At 45.1% G+C, this 25054-nt stretch overlaps 3 protein-coding genes across 4 annotated transcripts; 2 read left to right on the forward strand and 1 right to left on the reverse strand.

Moving 5' to 3' along the window:
• The first annotated feature begins 401 nt into the window (after positions 1-401).
• LOC133891517 (ubiquitin-related modifier 1 homolog) lies at positions 402-3959 on the forward strand. The gene is made up of 3 exons (XM_062332244.1): positions 402-633; positions 748-909; positions 3456-3959. Exons 1-3 carry the CDS (start codon positions 611-613, stop codon positions 3571-3573), a joined length of 303 nt encoding a protein of 100 aa, XP_062188228.1. The 5' UTR covers positions 402-610; the 3' UTR covers positions 3574-3959.
• A 2445-nt stretch (positions 3960-6404) lies between these two features.
• Positions 6405-10974, forward strand: LOC133890084 (uncharacterized). Of its 2 annotated transcripts, XM_062330531.1 has the most exons (3): positions 6405-6678; positions 9922-10295; positions 10369-10974. In XM_062330531.1, the coding sequence occupies exons 2-3, from the start codon at positions 9957-9959 to the stop codon at positions 10921-10923; spliced, it is 894 nt and encodes a 297-aa protein (XP_062186515.1). In that variant the 5' UTR covers positions 6405-6678; positions 9922-9956; the 3' UTR covers positions 10924-10974. The 2 variants fall into 2 exon arrangements, with proteins under 2 accessions (XP_062186515.1, XP_062186514.1); XM_062330530.1 differs by lacking the exon at positions 6405-6678 and having other exon boundaries at positions 9570-10295.
• A 25-nt stretch (positions 10975-10999) lies between these two features.
• LOC133890086 (uncharacterized) lies at positions 11000-12196 on the reverse strand. The gene is made up of 2 exons (XM_062330532.1): positions 12123-12196; positions 11000-12047 (listed from the first exon to the last, which is right to left on the reverse strand). The coding sequence occupies exon 2, from the start codon at positions 12027-12029 to the stop codon at positions 11190-11192; it is 840 nt and encodes a 279-aa protein (XP_062186516.1). The 5' UTR covers positions 12030-12047; positions 12123-12196; the 3' UTR covers positions 11000-11189.
• Positions 12197-25054: the final 12858 nt, after the last annotated feature.

A 25054-nucleotide genomic window follows, 5' to 3' on the forward strand; every position in this document is an offset into this window, starting at 1 on the left:
ACACTTACATATATGCGAAGAAACAAAAATTCAAATACAGTATCCTACATCGAAACTATACACACCACAATACCATAAATTCGAGAAATATAGAATGTAACTAACAACGAGTTAGTCCACATAACTTTATTGATTAGCACATTGTAATACTCTTGGAAAGCTAAAATGATTTTCCCTCTCAAAAAATCTTTTATTTTTCTTCGTACCAAGAGGTCTTCACTTGAAGAGTCCCAAAATCACAAAACTCGGCACGACAGAACCAAAATTATCCACAAATGAACCAATCCTAACATCAATTCCAACACCTACAAGGTTGATCTCATCTCATAAAAACAATATTAGGGCTTCACATAAAGAAAAAAAAATACTGGCTAATAATTAATATATCAAAACAAACATTGGCCACATCGGGTTCTCTTCTGTTACCTTTCTCCAATCTCCACCCCGAGTTCCTGAGCCCGAATCGCCGCCGCCCCGGAGACCCCCCACATCTCCACCCCAATCCAACCCCCACCTCCCCGGCAACCGCCCCTCCCGCGCGCGCGGGATCTCTTCCCCTGAATCCCTTCCCCCATCCCCACCGAGAAACCCTACCTCAGATCCTGCGGCAATGCACCTCACCCTCGAATTCGGGTAATCTTTCTCCCTTCCCTTGTCATTTTCCTCCCGATTCGTCTCGTCCCTGTTGTTACCTGCGGGCGCGTGCTTCTTTCATGAGAGAGTCTGATTTGGGGTTTGGGGTTTCAGGGGCGGGCTGGAGTTGCTCCTGGAGAATTCCGTCAAGGTTCACAAGGTGGACGTCGAGCCCAAGCACGGCGAAGGCAAGGTGGCGATGAGAGGGTTGCTTTCTTGGGTCAAGTCCAATTTGATCAAGGAGCGGCCGGAGATGTTCGTCAAGGGCGACTCTGTGTATGGTTTCCCCTTTTACTCCACTTGTTCGTGTTAATAATACTAGTTGAATGCCCGTGCCGTGCTACGTACCACTCTAGCGTGCCTAGCTGCCATTGCCGAGGTAGTAGCAGCAGTGCCTGGATGAGCTCCAACCCGGCCACGCTGTCTCTCTCTGCCAATATGCCCGACACCTTTGCCTACAGCACCGCTTCCCTGTGCAGGATAGTGTCAGGCATTATCCACTATCAACTATAGTATTCCAAGCAAGCTGCTGCCAGTTTACCAAGAGAAAGTAATAGTTCTCTAGAATAAACATACGGGAGGACATGGTACTAACTGAAGAAAAGATGATAAAAGATCTGTCGAATTTATTGTATATAGTTCATACCAGCAAGTAGATCACCCCCATGGCCTTCTAAAAACTACAGGGTAAAGTTTATCCACTATGTCTATTACAGGTGTCACCATGATTAGTGTATAGAATGTCCGCATGCAACTAAGTTCTATAAGTATGCATTGCCATCACTCTGACCACGTGCAATGTGATCTCCATCAGAATCAGACCAAATGATATAAGACTGAACTTGAGCACAAAGTTAGGCGTTACAACAAAATAGACAAGAAACAAAGGAAACATATGCAGCTTTAAAATGAAATGCCAGATCACTTGATCACTCAGGGAGAGTGACCAAAAAGAGCCCTCTGTTTTACTTCCAGCTTAAACCGCCACAAGGCCCTTGTTCATGTGGAGAACTATATACAGCTAGGTATATCCTGAAAAGCTTACATAAATTGTCCAATTTCCACCATCTGAGTATCTGACAAACACGTGGCCAACAAAACTGCTCATGCCAACTAAAACCGAAAACTGGAGCAAATTGATGTTGCCTTCAGTCCTATCCTTGTGTTCCACTTCCACAAATTTTACATAGACCTAAAGCTTCCTCCTCACAAGCATGCCACGGTGCCCTTTCCCTAGATAGCTTGTCGATTGTCAAAGCTCCAGTTTATCATATAGCAGCAAACGATCTAGGGGAGCTAACAAACCATGACATAGAAATATGGTCCAAATAAATTAAATGGCCAAACTGCAGATCAAACTCTTATCTAATGCCATGACTGCATTACATATTACTGAAGCTAAACGCCGACACCATCGGCAATAGAGAAGAGAGTTAACAGTCCAGTGGTTGCTTGAGTGCCATGGATGCTGTGGCATGGCTATTGGCCTCGAGTACATCGAGCTCAGTGAGTACATTGCTGAGGGTCCAGATCTGCTTGAGGTTGAGGGCCTCTGTGTGCTGCCGCCTCGCTTGCCAACACCACCATTGCACAGGCGCCTACTGATGGTGTCATCAGCAAGCTGCTATGCAATTGCGCTACCAGGCAAATACGGTGAGGGGGATTTGCATGCCGTGACTGGTCGGAGGCGGAGGCTGCTAGATTGTCTCAGAATCACTGTATCTGGACCAAGACATTGCATTGGTGCAGAAGCAGTCAAAGGAGGAAATAGCTCCAATTCTGATGTGGGGAACCAGCTGGAGGACGTAAAATAGCTCCAGATCTGCGCAGGGAAGCAGTGTATCTGGACCAAGACATTGCATTGGTGCAGAAGCAGTCAAAGGAGGAAATAGCTCCAAATCTGATGCGGGGAACCAGCTGGAGGACGTAAAATACCTCCAGATCTGCGCAGGGAAGCAGTGGGTGGTGAAGGCCGTGATGGATCTGCTCTGGGAAACAATCAAGTTGGAGCCAGAAGGGGGATGCGAGCTGTTGAGCACGGGGAGGGATGAGCCCAGGCTCCTAGCATGGGATTGTTGGGGCGGGGAGGGGCGACTGGCGAGTGTGTACGGGCCCACCTGTTGGTGCAAAATGTTTTGTGAGTGGAGGGAGGCGGGGTGGTGGTGGCGTAGAACGGACCACCACCGCCACCACGAACTGTGATGTATAAGATAGTAAAGATGATGTCCTGATGAGTGTTGAGCCATGATGGTGTGCCGAGCTTTTGGTTTGCTTTTGCTGTTGTCGCATCAGGATTGTGCTTTGGTGATGACTAACTAGTGTGTGCTTATGGGAGATGCTAGCTTCTGTTATTTCGAAGCCATGACCTTCAGTGCTCATATGGTACTTCTAGTTCACATCAACTGAATGTGGACACTCGAGTGCAAATTCATCACAAGTTATGATTCTGTGATTTAATCCATCTACATCAAAGTTGATTCTGTGATTTAGTTCAACTACATCAAAACAGAAATGCCATTCTGTAGTTGTCGGTAGTTGGTACTTACTAATGCTATTGATCAAGTAAATATTCGTGAGAAATGGAACATTTCCTCATGTAGATTTACTGATTCAGTTTTGTTGCGTTTGTCAATCATATGTAAGAATTATAGAGGATAGTGCTTTATTGGCCCAATAGAGTCGTGACGTGCTTTGCCAGTGCAATAGTCTTGGGATGCATCTAGCATTTGCAAAGTGTAAGTAAACAGAGATTCAGAAAAATTCTTTTTCTAGACTCAGTCAAGTAAGTTAGTCCTAATGGTTTCTTCCTTTTGTGTATCCAGGAGGCCTGGGGTTCTCGTCCTCATAAATGACTGCGATTGGGAGCTCTGTGGTGGCCTTGATGCGGAGTTGGAAGAAAAGGATGTGGTGGTTTTCATCTCCACACTACATGGTGGTTAGTTTAATTATGGGGATGGTCTTATGCTATTATTTGGTTGAGAAATGCATCTTGTACCAAGTTGGGAAAAGCATGGCGTAATCTGGATTTTATAAAAATCTGGAGATGACCTACAAATCGTGGAACAGAACCCGCTGAACTGCTTATCACTAGATTATCGTTACATTTCATCTACTGGAAGTAGTCGAAGACAGTCCCAGAATATTGTGGATTCCTGATCCTGTAATTTTGCATTACTGTTGTGGTTCGGGTTGGGTGGGGAAGGATATGGTGCGAGATCAGTTTTTTTATTGTGGATTACTAATCCTGTAAGTTTGCATTACTGTTGTAGTTTTCTCATTGAATCACTGTATACATATGTGGAATACAAAGTGAGCGTTATCCGTAAGCACCGTGCAACCATGATTCATCTCTATCTCTATTAATAATAATCTCTACTGAATAAAGCGTTCTCTCCCTCCTCTAATAAAAAACTGAAAAAAAAACCGGTATCCCCACCGTGACTCTCCATAATAATAATAATAATAATAATAATAATAATAATAATAATAAATTGATCTCACACCATATCCCAAATTTTCTGTCGTTGCAAATCAGAGACCCTCAAGAGGAGGAACTAATTTCTGTTGGTCGACAGGGAGCATAATCTCCCGACCTGAGCATCTAGGATCCGACGGCGGTCGTATGAGCTCGCATGTCTCGACAGATCACTCTACCCTCGCCTCCCTCTTGCCGTCTGGCTCCATCATCGTGGCCCGGCCGTCCGAGGTGCCACTCGATGACCTCCCACCGACGCTCGTGTCACAAGTAGAGGTAAGACTTGGGTCGTGCTTTGCCAGTTCGGCCTGGCCCCATCATGCCTTGGGTCGTGTCGGGCTACGCTTCGTAGGCACGGTCAGTATGTCGTGCTGGCACGTCTCATCTCCCGCGAGGCTCAAGCACGACTATGGCGCTAGGGATGTTAATGGGACCCGATCCTCGATTTCCCGCAGGAAATTCCCCTATTAGGGGATGGAGATGGAGAGATTTTATCCCCGCGAACTTATATGGGGACGGGGACGCTCCCCGTCCTCGCTCCTCGCTATATCCCCGATGTCACATATATATATATATATTTTTCTTAGTATATAAATGTACAAATATTACACTACGTAGAGTAAATAATAAATTACTCTTATTCTTTTTTGTCTAACCTACGATATTTAATCAATCTCGTATTAATTACCCTCGCACACATCAATAAATTATTTATTTATACAACATACATATTATTAATATATATAAATAATCAAATATCATTTAATTTTACATCCCTATTGGGAACCCGATCCTCGCAAATTCTCCACGAGGATAGGGATGAGAGAAATTTTCCCCTGATAGCTAAATGGGGACGGCATTCCCTGCGGGAATTGGCCTCGTTGCCATCCGTACATGGCACACCGGACTGCTATCGTCGTTCTAGATGTGTGCAACCAGTCGAAGGATAGAGTTGTGACGATCTGCGAGTTGGTTATGCAAATCGGAGGCAGGGTGCAACACGAGAAAGTGCAGTTGACGTGGTGGCCGCAAATCAGAGCAGCGCGGCTATGACGGAGCGGAGTAAGGATGTCGAGTACAGGCGGCAGCACTGATGGGACGTCTGTCTGCTTTCCTGTCTGTTGTTTCTCTTCTCATCATCTTCTTCTAAATTTCATTCCGGTTCACTAATCTATTTGATTATCATTGTTAAATTTGTGCGGTCTCCTTCCTCCCAGGATTGAGTCATCGCAGGTGCGAGGTGGATCTTGGCGCGGTGGTGGTGGAGGAATTGCTGACGGAATGAGCTACAAAGAGGTGCTAGCAATTGATGGCCTCCGCGATGGCGATAAGACGAGCAGAGCCTCTGTCTAAGAGACGATCTTGAGGACGAGCAAGGTGTTTGATGTACTAATGTCTTCGTAGGTTGGGCTTGTTACACATATATTTCCAAAATCAATGTTCCTGTGCTTTTAGTTTGCTTGAACTTGGTGGGCTGTCCACTTATCAGGCCATTTACATGCTGGGTTAGCCCGGACATGGCCCATTCTTCGTGCCGTGCCATGCCGCTTGATGGGCCACACATCCAGACCTGGCCTGGCCCAGGGTTTCATGCCAGGCTAGCACGGCCTAATAGTTCTTCGTACCATGCCATGCCATGTTTACACCGTGCCAAAATATCGTGCTGTGGGCTACTCAGAATAGGCTCGGCCTAAGTCCCAACTCTAGTCATGACCCACATCTTAACCATCATCTAATGGCGGACTCAATATTTTAATAATAAGTGTACATAGCTAAAAAATTATTCGATAACAATAAAGATTTCATAATGACAAGACGTGAGCGAAATATACAAACATTCAAGATACTGAACAAATTCAAGCTTACAAGCATTTAAGATACCGAGCAAATTAGTAATCGGAATGTCAAAAACTGATGCTCATTGTGGTCGCGCTGGCGCAACCCTTTCTTTCTATAGGCTGTACCATTTATTAATGGCAAATTTGGGAATTTAGACAACATACGTGACCGTATTTGCGAAAACAGACAACATGTCGACGTATTTGCAAATCTAGCACTCGTATTCGGTATCTCAAATACCGAAATTTGATTTTCGGAAACTGAAAATCCGAAAACACCGCGGGCCCACCGTATTCGGCAACTGAGGTGCCGAATACGGCACTGTGGGCCGTATTCGGCACCTCAGTTGCCGAATACACCCTGTACTCTGCTGTATTCGGCAACTGAGGTGCCGAATACGGCACACAGTGCCGTATTCAGTTGCCGAATTCAGTGCATCATGTCACTTTCGCGTCCTGTCGATGCTTTCGGTGTGTGCGTGCCAGCGGGATGCTGCTTTTGCGCTTAATAAAAAGCCCTGGCTCGCAGAAGAGAGAAGGGAGAAGAGAAGAGAGCAGCAAAGGAGAGAAGGGAGAAGAGAAGAGAGCAGCAAAGGAGAGAAGGGAGAAGAAAAGAGAGCAGCAGTGGAGAGAAGAGAGCAGCAGCGGAGCAACGCTAGGAGAAGCAGCTCGAGCAGAGGGGGCAGCCGGAGAGGATCAACGCGAGCAGCAGCCGCGCTCAATTTCCTTAAGGTAAATTTTTAGATTACGTAGTTAATTAGTAATTATAATTAGATTTTTCTTAGTTCGTTCAGAAGTATATTAGTCATTTCGTCAGTATATTGTTAAATTCATTCAAGTACATTTGATTAATTATATTATTTTGGTAAATTAGAGTATTTAAATTAATGATTTAGTTGCGTTATATAATTTTTATTAGTAAGTGTGATTAGATTCTTTACTTAATATAGTAACATGAATTTACGTGATTTAATCTAGGTAATTAGTTTTATTAAAGTAATATAATTAATCAATTAACTTGATTAATTAGTTTAATCACTTAGGTTTGGTAGAACCGTAGAAGATAGTGTCCAGTAGCAACAAAGATGCATATTAGTACTTATTATTGCACTATTTAATTAGTATTATTTTTGTACTTATTATTTATTACATGTATATTTATTTAGGAGATACGGTATGATTTTTCATATTTATTATGGAGAACGTCCCACAGCTTTGCACGGGAGACTTGTAACATTTCAGAACTGCCAGCACATAGAGAGTTCGGTTGAGGTACCTATTGATCTAGATGGCCTGAAATCACATATTATGCGCCTTTTGCGTGTGAACCAGCAGTCCCATACTGTTGTCTTAGAGGGTGTACGGCCGCGGCTTGTTCCAAATAGCTCGGTCGTTGTCCATACGTTGTTCGAGATGAGTAGGAACAACGCATGGGCTTTATACTCACGTAAGACATTGGAGGAGAACTTTGATCTGGCGGTGTACGTAAACATAGTGTCACGACTGGTGCAAGGTGATGCAGTGACCACTGTGGAAGGCTCAAGCCAGGAGGTGATGCATGAAGAGGATGGAGGGCATGTTGGGGAGGGCAGTTCCAGTAGAGAGGGAGGTAGAGTGGACCCTGGTGAGGTCGATGCAGGATGCATGGATAATGAAGACGGTGGTAGCGGGGATGAAGAAGCTGCTGACAATGATGACCCGGTCCCGGCGATCCAGTACTTTCGTGGTACTGGGCTCCTGGAGTGTGTCGTCGTTGAGTATAACACCTTATCTAACTGGGGATACCAGAATAGCGACATTCAGGTCGGGCAACAGTTTCGTAACAGAGGGGAGGTCATCCACTTTATTAGCAACTATGCTGTAATAACAAGAAGGGACCACAAGTGCGCCCGGTCTAACCCTACGGAGTATGAGGTCAGGTGTATGAAGCACCCGAATTGCCCTTACTTCGTATGAGCACATCAGCCGAAATATGAGAACTATTTTGTGATTAGTAGACACACCCCACATACATGCAGCGAAGAGGCTATTAGGAATGTGAGCCACGCCGTTGATGCGAGGTTCGTAGCCCAACTCCTCATCACGTTTATTGGCACAGAAATTTGTTTGTCACCAAAATCGATTATGGGGGAGGTGCACACTAAGACTGGCATGCTTATCAATTACCACACCGCGTGGCGAGCGAAGCAGAAGGCGTTGAAGATGCTATTTGGAAGCTTCGAAGAGTCATACAACAATGCTCCGAGACTGCTGCAGAAGATTGCCATGACGAATCCAGGGACTCAGTGGACCATGGCGGATGAGCCGATCAGGCTAGATGATGGGTCATATAGCACCACTGACCGATACCTCATTAGGTTATTCTGGTCCTTTGGACAATGCATCGAAGCATTCAGGCATTGTAGGCCGGTTGTATGCGTGGATGCCACATTTCTAAGCGGCAAGTTCCAATGTACCCTTATGACAGCAATGGCGGCGGATGCAAATAATCAGATCATTTCTCTCGCCTTTGCAATGGTTGAGAGTGAAAACAATGATAGTTGGCTGTGGTTCATCACCTTGGTAAGGACACGTGTCGTGGGAAATAGGGAACGAGTTTGCGTCATCTCAGACCGCAACAAGGGTCTTCTGCATGCGTTGGACGTGCTGCATGATAGCACAAACTGCTCCATTGCATGGCCTGATGTGGAGAGAAGATGGTGCATGCGACACTTGGACGCGAACCTGTACACAAGGTACCGCAGCAAGTCGCTTGTAAAGAGATTCAAAGGGCTATGTCTTCAGAACTAGCAGGCGAAGTTCAACGAGATATGGAGAGAGTTAAATGAGACCACTCGCAAGATGATGGCAGACTAGCAAGCAGGGGAGGATCAACTGCGGGCGCAAATGGTTGGGGGCCAAACTATCGTTAGTCGTTCACGTGGTACATTTAGCCAGTGGATAGCGAGGAAGCCTGCGGAGCGTTGGGCCCTTATCCATGACACTCATGGTGCCAGGTTAGCGCATAGAATTGTAATGATCATATTGTACCGATTCTTATGCAAATAGCCATTCTAAAATTATTGTATCCCATGTTAGGTACTCCATCATGACAACGAACATAGCGGAGACGTTCAACAATGTCCTGAAGGGAGTACGGGGCCTCCCGTTGTGTGCCATTATTGAGCTCACATTCTACAGAACGGCGGACTACTTTCGAGACCGTGGTAATGCTGCTATGAAGTGCAGCACACGGTTTTCACCTAAGGTGGAGCAAATCATATCAAGAAGGAGGAGCAAGGCACACTTTCATCGGTCGAGGATCTACGACTTGGCCAACAATGACTTTGAGGTCATGTGCCACCGTAGGTATGCTTCAGGGTATAGCGCCGGGGACACCGTGCAGCAATGTCAACTTGGACCTAACGAGGTGAAGTGCACATGCAATAAGCCAAAACTGCACCATATCCCATGCTCGCATGTCTTAGCCGCTTGCAGGGACATAGGTGGCAATGACGGATCACAGTACGTATCACCGTACTTCACGATCGATGCATTGAGGAGCACATGGCTTCCAAAGATGCGGTCCTTTAACATCGGAACCAACTACAAATTGATCGAGGGCCCTAAGTGGGTACCTTATCCACGAGCACGACGCGCAGATCCTGGAAGGCCTAGATCTACGAGGCTGCAAGGTGACATGGATGAAGCAGATGCTGTTGATGGCCTTCGCAGGTGCAAACTTTGCAAACAACCTGGACATGACAGGAGGACTTACCCGACCCGTCAGTAAACTATCAGCCCACTGTCAAACTGAACTGTCTTAGAGACTTTGTATTGTAAAATGTTATTCACCTGTTAGTTGTACTACTTATTGTGCATTATGTGGTTTGCACTGTACCCCTTTAGACAAGAAGTGACCATTGTATTGTAAATGTAATTTTATTTATTTATTTCGTGTTTCTTAAATATTCATGGATCCGTGTTTTGATGCAGAGACAGAGCGTAGGTAGTCAGTGAGCAAGAAATCTATGGCGGGATCCTCTAGTACAGGCTTTCCATGGACACCTGCAACGATCGCTATAGCACTTAATGCCTCCTTACAGGTTGTGCGTGAAGGAAACGATGATCCGTTAAAGGAGAACAACATAATCCAAGCCGTGGCGAAATTGCATGCAAGACCCATATGTTCTAGGTTAACCGCGCCACTCCAATGTGTAACCACCGAGGACCTTAGGGCCCTCTTGTATCACCGGCGTCAAATGTATCTGAGGGTCCGCGAACTGGCCGACCATCCTTCTGTGATAGGTTTCTCTATGAGGCAAAGAACGATAGTAATGTCGCCAGACCAGTATGCATCCCATATTCAGGTATGTCATATAAACATTTGGTCACCCTACTTATCTTATTTCCATTGATTCGAACGGTCCTCTTCTACGTCAGGCTTTCCCGGAAGACAAACAGTTGATCAACAAAGAAATCTCACACTTCTTGACGATGTATATGCTCTTCGGCGGGGGTGTGATGCCTGGTTTGCGTAGAAGACGACGACAGTCAGCGAATCAAAGGGGTACAGAGGCGACCTCTACGAATCATCCAGATAATGACGAGGACGAAGACGATGACGATTTCATGCCCCCCATGCCTAGATGTTCGAACAGAAATACAGGAGAAAGTTCTAGGAACACTGCAAGAGGACGTTCACACACAACATCGAGATGCCATACAACTGATAGGGAAATAGGACGTGGTACCACCTCGGAGAAACCTCAAGATGATGACGACGACGACGATTTCATGCCACAACGACCCCGCCCTCCGAGGCTTCCATCTCCGGAGGACACCGATGACCCTGAAAATGATGATGGATTTGCTCGTACTCATTTTTACAACTTCCCAGAACCACCTCGGAGACGACAACCATCTTACCCGGATAGCTTTGACCATCGCACCTGGAATTCTTACGCTAATTTGCGTCGCCACTTTCCTTCGCCCTAAGCATCTATTGTAACCCTATATATTTTATTCCCTTAAGGCATGATATTATGTTCTTTAGGCGCATCGTACATGATAATGTTTGTTGTTGTTCGCTCTTTATGTGTAACCTCTGTACCGGGTTCCATGCTACTTATGCTTTACAACTACTATTGTTTCCTCTGTACTGAGAATTTCTTAAATTAACAATACAGTGAATAAGACATAATAGGGATGACCTCGACATTAAAATCAATAATACATGTGTCATGACAAATTATCCTGGCTACTCAACGGCGACGATGCCTCACACAATCTCCAGGCGTGTAAGCGTCTGGCGGGTGTGTGGCTCTCATCCCAGCAGCCTGCGCAGGCCCCTGCCTTGCGTGCCCTTGGTCGTCTTCATCATCATCTGCCTGCCCTGTGGGAACCCCACCGAACGTGTATCCCGCCCCGCTTACTCGGCTCTGCATGTACCATGCCGAAGGATCCTCGTGCGGAAGTGTGGACGGCCCTAGAACGTGCTCCGATGGAGTCCAGTGTGCCGAAGGCTCGCCATGCTGGTACCAATGTGAACTTCCAGGTTCATTGAGATCATGGGAGGACTGTCCGCCGAGTAGATCAGTGAAGGTGGCGGTCGCATGCATTGCAGCACCCCAGTCAAAAGCATTAGGGTCGCTCCAGCAAGGGGTCTGCTGCGTGTAGTCAACGACGTCCTCCTGATGAGTAGATGCTGCAGCCGGAGGTGTCATCGTAGCCGGAGGTGCTAGTGAACCCAGCGTAACCTGCTCGGGCGCAGGAGGCTGCGTGCACTCCTCGGCCTCAGCACCGGAACATGAGACATGACGCGCCGAAGCTGAAGATGTATGTCGTGATTCTGACCGGACGGGTTCCTCACGAGCACTGGATGACCGCCTGCTGTGGGAGGACCGCCTGCTGTGGGAGGCACGAGACGGGTCCATGGCATGTTGGTCGTACCCCCTCCATTGCAGGGCACACCCACCTAGACCACGTATAGCGTTTAGGAAGCGGGATCCTCTTGTCCTCATGTACTCCCGGAGAGGGTTACGATCCCTCTGCGATGATGACCTGCTTGGTTCCCCAAAAGGTTGATCCGCTTGCGTATGCATCTCATACGCCTCTTCAGTCTGTATAAGATGAGGGACATGTCAGTAATACACAGATTTTCCAAAGAAAACCAATATAAGTAACGCATCACTTACCACAACATGAAGTAGGCGGGCACGATCCTCGGGGAAGGGTCTGGGGCCCGGCTATACAGGTCCGCTGAGTAAGGTGGCACGCGTGCGCGGACGGTACCAAGCAAGGTAGTCCCAGTACGTGGCCTCGTCGTATTGTCAGTAATGATGACATCCACCGCAGCTGATTCTGTCCACCTCCGTATGTACTCGGCATTCTTGGATGCCCAGTCCTGCGTGCCTCCGCCCCCCTTTGAGCTCCACCTGTACGTGACATAAACAGTTATAATTTGTTAACATGGATAACCAATGTACTAAGGCAACATACAATAACACACTTACTCGTGCGCCCGTCCGGCGTCTCGTGGTGCTGGAACAGGCACCACCTGTCGGTACCCGAACTGCCTCTCTACACGTTCTGGAGAATATACTTCCACGCAGTTCATGTACAACAAGAAGCATGTGGTCAACCATAAGTCTGCGTCACGGCTACAAGAAGATGCCAGGAGTCCACCATCTGCAATTTCTTTTACTCGTGCCATACGCCATGGATCCCAATCCACTAGATCAGCGCTAAGGATGTCCAGGTCACTTATCACCCTGGAGTAGTTACCATGGTCTTGCTGCTGACTCCATCTTAGCCTGGAATGAATCCACCGATACCCCATCGTTGGCCTTATGTCATCTGCAATGCCATCAGAGATGTGAACTGGGTAGTAGCACTTGAGCACCCAAGGTCTGGAAATCGGGAGGTACTCCCAACTCCATAACTGTAAGAGATGTAAGCACCCTGTAATGGTTGCCTTCCTCTTTGTTCGCTGGGTTGCATCACACAATCCTCTGTAGGTTGCAGCCAACACTGCAGATCCCCAACTGTAAGATGTAGGCTCATAAGGATGTGACGCGAGGTGGGCTGCTAACCATACAATATGTGGGACGACATAATCGCCTGCCGTGTTGCAGAACATGATGCCTCCGAGCAGGACGTATAAGTACACCTCATAGTGTTGCATAAGTGTATTCTCGTCCGCATCCAGTGGGCATGGACCGAACTGTGTCAGCCCATGAACCCAGGACATGGAGAGGCCAGCATCCTTCCCGTCGTATTGCACACCAAACCTATAAGATGCAGATGGTCAATGACGCTTTAATAGCACTGTAATATTTTAAATGCATTACATAACAAATAATTACCTATCTGCAACATAACCCTTCCACTGCTCCCTTGCGGGTCGCGAAACTATTAACGGGGCACCCCTGATTGGCAGCCCGGTCAGCATGGCCACGTCCCGCAGTGTTACTGCCATCTCACCAAAAGGAAAGTGGAAAGTGTGTGTCTCAGGACGCCAGCGGTCGACGAGACCTGTGAGCAGTGCCTCATCAATTGCCGGGAGAGGTGTCCTACCACTGAGCTCCATGGGAGCTCCGGCCATCATGAGAGCGAAAGGTAGTAGTCCCGCCCGTGCGAGTGGCTCGTGGAATCGAGGGTCCAACTCCTTAATCTTGTGCACACTCCGGGCTCGTAACGGACCCAACTGCATGAGTTATCCAATACATGTACAGCGTTAGTTCAAAATTCTCGTACCAATGAAATAGCACATATAAACGTGATACCTGTTGTCCTGTGAATATCATCCTTCCCCTATGGTTCTCGTCGTACCGCTGCTGAAGAAGCTCGGGAAGGCCACCATGAGCCATGATAATGATTTAAGGCTTCATGGTTTAACAAATAGGTGAACAACAAATTAGAATATATTACAAGCTTTATAATATTGTATCTGCTAAACAAAGGTACACGTAATTTTTTCTAATTTTACCGGATAAGGACATTCATATAATTATACTAAGGACACAATCTAATTACAATGTTGAAAGAAATTCATGATATCAAACTAATTAAATAATATAATTATATAGACTAATCAAATTCATATAATCAAGCTAAGCATCGTAATTAATTAATCTAAGTACTCTAATTTATCAAATAATTTAATTCATTTAATCTAATTAAATAAACTAAGTACTCTAATTAATTAATCTAAGTAATCTAATAACGTAATTAAATAATCTAATTTGTATAATCTAAGTACTCTAATTAAATAAACTAAGTACTCTAATTAAACTCTAAGTACTCTAATAACGTAATTAAATAATCTAATTTATATAATCAAAGTACTCTAATTTATCAAATTAATATAATTAAAAAAATGTAATTGAACGGATTAAACAATCTACTCTTGAAAAACTAATCTACTTCGAAACGGACTAACCAAATAAGCTAATTACTCTAAATAATATTACTAACCTAAGTATTAAATAGGTAATATAAGGACTAACCGGTACGAAAGCTAATTAAGTGCTTGCGTTGCTCCTCTTCTGCTGATGCTTCTCGCGTTCCTCTGCTCCCTTCTCTTCTCCCTTCTCTGCTCTGCTGCTGCTGCGACCTCAATTTATTCAGCAGAGCAGCGATCTCTCCGCGTGTGGCGCCAAAACAACAAATGCATGCACCGGCCGAAAGCATCACGGGAGGGAAGGGAAAACTGATTGATGTGACGTAAAAGAGATTGATGCGACGCAGCAAAATCGGTCGGCCGGCATATTTCGGCAACTGAGGTGCCGAATACGGCCCAGTGTCGTATTCGGCACCTCAGTTGCCGAATACGGTGGGCCCGCGGTGTTTTCGGATTTTCAGTTTTCGAAAATCAAATTTCGGTATTTGAGATACCGAATACGAGTGCTAGATTTGCAAATACGTCGACATGTTGTCTATTTTCGCAAATACGGTCACGTATGTTGTCTAAATTCCCAAATTTGCCTTTATTAATAGAAAAATGTAGACTGTAAAATAAATAAGATATCATTTCAGTAAATTTTGTACCTTTTCTAATCACTTTAGTCTTTTATTTCATGCATCAGTAGGAATGAAATGTAAAGGGCATCATGCCACATGATCATAAATAAGTACAAGAAATGAAATTTATCTCCACATGATCATAAATAAGTACAAGAAATGAAATTTATCTTTTATTTGAAAATTATGATTAAAATACTATGAACAATAAATTAGCAATAACATCTTTGAAAAATTGAAGATGGCAATAACATGTTTGAAAATTTTAGGTGTACATATGTACACCCTTGTCCCCACTTAGGCCTGCCCCTGCCGTCGGCGTCACCCACCGCATTCCTCCCAACGTTCAGCTCCAAGATTCTGTGGCGACATCAACAGATGCGGATTCACAGTGGCAGAATTCTAGATATAACAAAGACAAAGTTCATCTTGTTCTTCGTTTTTGTGAGTTATTACATATTATTTAATTTTCGATCCCAACATCACCTATTGCGTGACATCGGAGAGTATGTAATTTTGGTGTCATGCGGCAACCCTGGTTGCTGACGGCGGTGTGTCTCTCGATTATTTGATTTATGCATTAATGTGTTGATTGAGGGAGGAAGGAGGTGATTTTTCATTCATTCAGTGATGGATGGTGTGATTTGGTAATTAATTTGTCTTTTGAGGGAGAGCTACATATTATTTGGCCATTAGAATGTATCTGTTTGTCGTTTTGTCATGAACCAATTACCAGCCTGTATCTATGCAGTTTCGCACTCAGTACTTTGGGGCCCGATGGGTCTCAGTTCAACAATTTGAGCCATGTTATTGGTCCGGCAATGTGTAATTTGTTCAGAGATGAAATGTGCATGTAGTATGGTCAAAGATGTGTAATTCCATGAAACTCAGAATTGTTTGCTGAGAATTGTTAGCTTAAATCATCTCATGAATGCTGATGAGGCTTTTTCGATGATATTGTTATGGTCAAGTTTGAAGAATATATTGAGAACGTGTATCGATAATTATAAGTCACTTTCAAATAGAAGGCTACCGAGTACATCAACTGGGCAGCTAAGACGGCGTTTAAGTAAAAACAATAGGGGAGTGTTGTAGGTCATGTGCTATTTGACTATATATCTGGTAGATGATTATTTTATTATGACCATGGAACATGTAAAACCACCTGTACATGTAGGCATGTGACACTTTGTATTTTAATGACTATGTACCAAGCATGAATCTCATCATTGCTTTGGATAAAGGGCAAGGACAAGTGGTTCAACTCTTGTCAGACATTCATTAAGAAACCTGGGACTTATGGTTCTTTCACGAAGAAATCTGGGTCCGATACTGTGTTCATACTTGATCCAGATAAGATGAAGCAGAAGAAGGGGCTGCGTAGGACTACGAGGCTCCGTAACAACATGGATGAAGCAGAAACTGGACGTCGCGTGAAATGGTGTAGCAAGTGCAACGGAACAGGGCACACTTATAAGAAATGCACCGTTGGTGTTCCAAATGTGAACCCTATGAAAGTAGGTCCTTCCAGGTATTCTAGAAATGGGAGACGTCCTCGTAGTCGTCGATCGTCGGTTTCGTCGGCTCATTGAGATCGATTAATGTCGTAATTTGTGATTTGATGGATATTGATGTGCACACCATTGTATTTTACTGTGTTAGTACCAAGATGGTCACAATGTGCGAGGTTGTAACGTGTTATGTTATGATTTGTTCATATATTTGTGTACAATTTGAATAATATATTATATCATATTATATATTGGACGCTTACTTGTTCAGTTCCCACAAATAAAAACAAGTCTAGACCAGTTTAGACTAGATCTATACTGGTTGACACTTCTTACTCTTTGTTTGTTTTGCATATAAAAATGTAAATAACTTATGAACATGTAGATTTGGCACAGCTGGAGCTGCTCGACCCCCAGATCGACGTCAGGCACCGTTCGTACTACATCGCGGTGCAGGTTGAGGTCCTCCTAGTACTTCGACCTCATGTGCCAAATGAGCTTATGAGGATTGACAAGCGCTGGATCCCAAGGTTTGTTAATTTTGAATTACAGTTTCATACGGATTTAAACACGATATTGGTCGCTAACTGTAGTATGTTTGTGGTTGCATGCTGCTGGCCTAGTTCCGCTGTGTCGGCTTATGAAGGTGGATGCGTTGGTGGGGGCCTTGAAGGCGGCGATGTGGTTTAGCTATGACAGGGCCCTCCTCACGGCCCTTGTTGACAGGTGGTATCCCGAGACACAGATGTTCCACCTCCTGTGCGGCGAGATGGCGCCCACGCTCGAGGACGTCTCTCTCTTGACTGGCCTGCCTTACGCGGGTGCCGCTGTTGGGGCTAGGGATGTGGGCGTGAGCTAGCGGGATGAGATGCTGGGTCGCTTCTCCGTCATTGAACTGAGCGACGGCGTGGCCCCGTTCAGACCTTTTCTAGCGACCGAGAAGCATTACACGACGAAGATCTTTCTCATTCAGTTTGTGGTATGTATGTCTTTTAATGGTTTTGCATCTCCTTTACATTATTAACGGATACAAATATTTGTACTTCTTCCTTGTTTGACAGGCGGACACCATCCACCCACTGGCAGGCGACGAGGACATCTCCCGACACTTGGAGACGTACCTCCTGTGGTTGTTCGGGTGGGTCATGTTCCATGAGACCTATGGCAACATGGTCTCAAAGAGCATGATCCCCTATGCCAGAGAGGTTGTGGATGCTAATCTGATAGAGGTCTCACAATATAGCTAGGCTTTAGTTGTGTTGGCTGAGATGTACCATGGCCTATGTGACGGATGCACGGAGATCGACGAAAACACGATCCTCACTAGGTGTCCTCTACTACTTTAGATGTGGTCGTACAAGTGCATCGCCATCGACAGACCCGTTGTCGACCTTAGCGTGTACTAGTATGCTATGGACTACGTCGATGGTCCAACCATATGGTCCTTGCGGTGCAGACGTAGGGTAAGTGCTATGCTATTTGTGTATGTTTATGTTGATTACTTCATTTTATTCTCTTAGTTTGGTTGCACAACCGAGTTGGTCTAGCGTGCAAACACATCGCACGTACCCGCACTTTGTTTACCAGTTCGATGAGCTGACAGTGGATTGTGTGTGCTGGTGGCCGAGGTACTTCGACGTGCTTCGCTTGGACTTTCGGTGCTCTGCATACGTGATCGGGAGTACTGGCTCACGACTTGTGCCCTCGTCTTTGACATCTGTGTCGAGGAGTACTCACTGCATTGCATGATGCAACAATTTGGGAAGTTCCAGGCGTGCACGCTACTGTTGACTAGGTCGGTGCCTATCAACATACACATGTGCGTAATGTTGTAATTACATTTTCATACGACCCACGTGTACACCTTGTATTCACAGACTTATGTTTTTGCAGGTTGACATGGAGGGAGGCTCATTCCATGAGCGCGTTTGCGTCACGTGTGCAGATGTGGGTTAAAGAATGGGACCAAGCTTTCGAGAACATCATGGACGAGGAGCGGCCACACTCGGAGGAGGTGTACGCAGAGTACCTCTCGTGGTTCATGCGTCAGACATGGATTCGGTTGACGTACACATTGGCTGAGTTTCCATGGCACGTCGCGGACGTGCACGACACGTACCCTACGCACAAGGACCATGCTGGTTCGCTTGAGGTACGAATAACCCTACGTGATTCCTCATTTAATTCAATTGTTAGTTAAAAAATTGTGAACCGAAATAAAGTTTTTCTTTGCAGAGGGACACATTGCGCTAGATTGATGTTGAGGCACGTGCGTCAAAACTACAGCTCGACTGTGGCAGTGAAGTCCCTAGGGCTGAGATGTGCGCGGCATTTGGCTGGATTATTCGGAACGTGGACAAGACCTTCAGATCGATGAGCTGTAGTCCGTCCTTGGACGTTACGACAGGACCACGAGTGTCAGCTCAGATCCTGGCATGACTGGTAGTTCTGACCTTCGCCACCGAGCCGTCGAGGACGTCTTCGACACCGAGTTCCTCTTCGACCCCTACATTGGCAAGGCAATCTCTCACCGGGGCTGGTCACCCCCACTACAGTTGCACGTTGCCTCAACTTTTGTTCTTTGGTGCTGGTGACCCCTGCTACGGTGTCACAACATCTAGGCCACCCTCCACCGGTGCAGGTGACCACTTCCACACCAATAGTGGTGGGATGCACCCTTCCTCTACGGACCCTGGTCCTTCGAGCTCTCGCTCTTCCGACATAGGTACAACACTCGCTTCATGCATGCCATATTGTTACGTATGTCACAGTTTACCAGTGCTAACATGTTTTCCTCGTTGTTCCATGTGCAGAGATCGATGATCTCCGAGAAGTAGAGGCACATGGTAGCTACACGGAGATGCTTAGCAGGGACGTTAGTCAGTTCCCTAGGTACGACTTCATCTTTGGACAGATCAATGAGCTTGCTGTGTCGTAGCTATCGGGCGCGCCACTCCCGGTGACTCAGCCCTCCCAGGACAAGTACACAACTCCACCGCTCGCTGGCCGACCTGAGTAGCCGCTCGTTCCACTGGACCGCCTTACGTACTTAGCTCACCAAGTGCGAGCAAGGAGGCAGAGGGTCCCTAGGACAGATGCGACTAGAGGCATCATCCCTAAGAGGGGACGTAACCTGTAGGATTCTATGTCATTGTTAGTTTCATGGTGTTATGTACTGGTACTCTGTGTTACTGTTTTACGTGTACTCCATGCTAGTATTTATATTATGTGGTTATCATATCATATTGGATGTTTATGTTGGATCTTTGTTATCAGCCATGTTTTAATTAACTATGTTCTTGATCCATCCCAAAGCATAGCATCGTGCGGTCATATCCCCTTTCAAATCGTTCACTTGCAACTTTCGAAATAAAAATCCTTCGCATCAAAAAACCCTACTACTATAACACTTGTAACTACAACAAAACATTACATGATAGGGTACAATTTATTCAATTAAGAACAACATGTACAAGAAAATATAACAAAATGCTAAGGTAATCATTATTAATATAAACATTATGGATGAAATGGCCATTGAAGTTGTCTGTGCCTTATCTCCCAATTCATCCAATGGTAATCGTATTCTGGGGATTTTTGTCTACATGGTGCCGGTGTATATGAAAAATAATTAAAGCTAGGATCCCAGTCATTTGCCCCGTCGTTAGAGAATTCGTAACGGTGTGGAGTTCTTTGAGGAGTAAGCATGAAGTCATCATCATCGGAACCAACCCATTCGGTTGTGGCGGAAGTGGTAGAAGCAGATCCTCTTGTGGTGGTTGTCGAACGACCACCTCTTTCATGGTGGCACAAGCCATCGCCTCTATCTCAATGGCATGAAGGTCTCAAATGACCACCTATATGTCTCCAGTTATGTCCGGGTAGGCAGCTATCACCGAAGAGCAGATGCAGCCCTAAAAAGTTCTTGATGGGTTTTGTTCAAAAATTATTCATCTTGAGGGAATACCTAGTATACAAAAAGAGCATATAAAAATATAAATGTGTCTTAGAAGTGCAACCAAACAAATAACTGAGACATGCAATAATGATGAATATAATTTAATGTGCTCCTCGTACCGCTGATGGTGCATAAATATGGTGTGTGCTTGTTTGCTAAAGCACTTTGCTATGTCGTCAAGTTCGCACACCTTGATATATCTCAAACGACACTCTAACAAGTGCGTCTTTAGGTCCATAGAGGTCATAGAGCTTACCATTCGCCGCCATTCCTTTGTGGTGAAATAGGGACAACGGGTCACAGTCTGCCATTTTGACAACACTTTGTTCAGGTTCTCCTCCTTGAACACATCATCACCTTTTGACTGGGTCTCCCTCATAGTTTGTAGGGATATCATTGAGAATTTGGATGTCCAAGAGAAATGTCTACTTGAGGAGGCAACCATAGTGTGGTATTAAGTATCAGATGCTAGTTTTTTTTTTGGAAAACTACGATGTCATGACCTTCTTGTTGCCTCAGCTTCACATTATATAAGCAGGAACTGATGGTGTATTGACCAAGTGTAGGTATGTAATTTGGATATAGTGCATGCATTGGATTCCTTCCTATAGCGAGCGATCACTAGACTCTGAGTAGTCGGCAGCATGCGGTCACATTGCTCAGAAAAGGTGGCAACGAGAGGTTACATCAATCTGAAACACTGATAGCGAGGGGTCGCATCATTTGTCCAGTCTCCTCCACCTATCTGTGACTTCATGAAATGGCTGGACATGGAGCAAAATGAGCACCATAAGCGGTGGGTTGACATGGAGATGCGGTGGAGGAGGGAAGCTTACGAATCCCAGGAGTACGAGCAACAACATGAGAAACTACGGCTGAAGCGTCGGGAGGAGGAGTGCATGAGGAAGACAGTGGAGAAGTGTGCCGCGGCTGAAGCACACAAAGTAGAGAGGGGAAAAAAGTGGGAGAGGACCCATCACGCTAAGGCGGAGGGCCCCAATGCCCTGAGAAATGGAAAATATCCTAGGTGCACTCAGTAGAGAGCATCTATTATACCCCGACCTATTTTCATTCCCCAAGGCATGTTAGGTTTAGCAGTGAAATTCTATTAGGTTAGTCTTTAAGCGTACCGTACATGCCAACATTTGTTGTTATCTCTTTATGGTTAAGATCCATTCGCGCAACGACAAAAAACCCTATGTCCCATTTAATGTTTATCAACGTATGTAAATTCTGTACTGGGTTATATGATATTTATGTTTCATAACTACTTTTTGTTCAACAAATTAGATTTTGTATTCTCACAAAGTCACTTCATAAAAAAATTCCACACACTTTTACACCAACTAAATAAAGAAATATCGACAAAATGACATCCAACTAAAATTATGGATAGAATGAACCGTTTGGACAACTGTATGCACAACTACCATTTTTCACCGAATGAATGTGCAATATTTTTCAATTTACGAATACAAAATCTATTTATACATATATTTTTGAAATTGAATTAAATCAAATAGGTCGCTTGGGAGATGGGCGATACAAATATATCGCCCGTTGTACGGGCGAGATGAAGGTATCGCCCATTTAACGGGCGAGATCAAGTTCTCGTCCGCTGAACGGGCGAGACCTTCCTCTCTCCGGTTATTAAATTCGCTGGCAGTCGGGGCCCACAGACACTATGTTAGAACAACACATTAGTGATGTGTGATAACCGTCATTAGTGATGGTTACCGCACCTGTCACTCTTATTGCGTCATTAATAATAAAATATTTGTGACGGGTTGGGACCCGTCACTAATGACAATCAACAGTGACTCATCATAATTAAGACCCATCACTGAAATGCGTCTCCTATTGCCTGACCAGGCCTGTTGCCCGTCACTGTTACTGTCATTAGTGACGGGTGTATGTACCACCCATCACTAATTATCAATCTCCAGAGACGTGTAGCTTTCCAACCTATCTCTAGAACTCGATCATTAGTGACGGGTATTAACCACAACCCATCACTGGTGATCGAGTCATTAGTGACGGGTGTATTTACCACCCGTCACTAATTATCCAGAACCAGTGACGGGTAGTTACAACTAATCACTGGTGACTGAGTCATCATCGATGTGTGATGAGTCATTAGTGACGGATATCTTTCCAATCCTTCTCTAATGATTGAGTTCTAGAGACGGATTAGAAAGCTACCCATCATTGAGACTTAGTCATCAGTGACGGGTGAATTTACCACCCCTCACTAATATTCTTATCCCCAAAGGGATTTACCTATTTTCTAGCTGCATCCTAAAGCAATGACAGGATTTGGCAGTTGTCTTCTCCTGCAAATAAGACACATCACATTCATGTCATACACACATTGTAGGGACCAAGTCATGAGATATGCAACCATAAATTACATAATCAAAAGTCCTCGAAACATACAACGGCGCAAGTCCACATCAAGATAGTTACAAATTACATAAGTCGAAAGTGCAACCACAAATTACATAAGTCAGAGTCCTGCCTCCCTACAATAGAACTCGCCTTTTGAAGACACGACTTCGATCATTAAGAACGAGGTGATCCATGCTCAAATGTTGGAGAGTGCATACTCCTTGATGTTGCCGTCTGGAAGCTGAATTCCTGCTGAACTAAAGTTGTTATGGAAAAAGTATGCAACTAGCGTGAGCAAAACCATTTTCTCATCATATATTTCTAATGAATAAAAGCAGCTATGAAAAGACTATGCAATTATTTTATATTTGGGGATTTCATATCCTTTCCTGCCATGAATAGTAGCATCTTTCCTGCCATGAATAGCAGCATGTGACACGCAACGTAGAATCCGCAGGAGTTGCCCAGTGGTTGTTGGTGGTATCGGAGAGGAAAATATCATCAGTTCGAAAGGAAAAAATGTAGTAGTAGAGTATTTACAAATATGTCTGCTGGCACTTACTGTGAAGACGATCTTATGTGTCAGTGTGTGTGGCTCCTTTGGATCGTAGTTTGAATCACAACGCATATACATGTCAAAAGCCCTACAAGCGAAGAGGGATCCAATAGTCAACATTTGGTGTAAGTTTAAGTTCAATATATAACCTAAGTCATGAAGAGCTTACTCATTGAGGATTTGTTTGACGAAAGTATAGTCACGTTGTTCCCATTCGCCGTTAGGTCCCACCACTAGACTTGATGAATCGTGGTACCATATCAAGTTCCACTTGGGGGCAATGACCAGTAAGATCCAATAGCCACCCGTGTTGTGGGCGGCCATCAGGTAGTCCCTCTTCAAAAAGTGGCTCATTGCCCTAGCCACATATTCCACAATGAATTCCCTTTGTTGTTCAATCAAAGAAATCATCATATTTTGGGGGTCAAGGAATCCAAAGGGATCCTTCTTCCTTGTTTCTTGTATCAAGTGTCTACAGATAAGAAATTAGTTATATTGGAGAATTTAGTGGTAATAATTAATGAACGTCTAGTTTGAAAGGGCTTACAATGTAAAGCATCATAATAACCTCATGTCCAAGACATCGAGGTTGAAGAGGTCGCATAAGTCGTTGAAGCCCACGAGGAAATAGCCATCCCCAGTCAAGAAGTGACGATTTTGGTAACATAAGACAATGAAAACCTTCTTCTCTCTAGAACCTTGCAGGTAGTAATTATGCAACTCAACACAAGGTTGTCCCACTCATTGAAGTGGATCTGCCGGTAGCAAGGGCTTCCCAAGCTTGAATTTTGGGTTTGCCTTAGTCCAAGCTTACCCTATCCAACGCTTCTCGGTGATTGAGTCCCTACCAAAGGACTTGGATTTCTTCGGTAGCTGCTTCTTGGACCCTGGCCTGGACTTCTTCTTCTTCTTCTCTAGGCTACCCTCAGGTTGCTTACTTATAGATTGCAGAGTGGGAAAACACTTCTTCTTCTTCTCTGGGCTGCCCTTAGGTTGCTTAACTGTAGATGGTGGAGTGAGCAAAGGCGACACAACTAGCGCATCTCGAGGCTGAGGTTAGGGTAGGGAACTTGAACGTCTAGGCGAATCGCTCCTAGATACCGTGTGCACCACAATGTCCCCCCTCTTCCATTAGATCCTTTAAAGATGAGCTTGACTCAGTTTTTGGATAACATCATTAGGGAGGGATGGGAAAATATGTGTCCATGGTATTGGCATGTACAAAATCCACGAAGACCACGGCATAGCCAGGACGTATTGGGACCGTATGTAACACCTGGACATTTGGATGCACATGGCCCTTTGCAACCTCAATATAGTAGCCTCCAGGTCTTATGACCAGTGAGCATGGCGTGGGCCCATCGAGAAGGTCTATGGTATCGGGCTCCACAGATGGAGAGAAGACAAGTTGTTCAACCTTCCTAGAGGCTTGACTACTCTTGTGTCCAACAATGGGGCTACCACCCGCTGGTGCACTAGGAACTATGACTCCCTGTGCTGCAAACCTTTTGCAGAACATCTTGATAAATGATCTCCCTGATTGACTGGGCCAATGCTTCCACATCAATTGGAACCGACCTCTTCCTCTTCTTATACATCCCAACGTGTTCAGGGAAGCCTAACTTCCAACCTGGGAACTAGAAACGCCTCGAATGCGACCTGGGTGCTCAGGGTTTTCCAGTGCAGTGGAGA

This window comes from Phragmites australis, chromosome 14 (genome assembly GCF_958298935.1).
Source record: "Phragmites australis chromosome 14, lpPhrAust1.1, whole genome shotgun sequence".
NCBI classification, from domain to species: Eukaryota; Viridiplantae; Streptophyta; class Magnoliopsida; order Poales; family Poaceae; genus Phragmites; species Phragmites australis.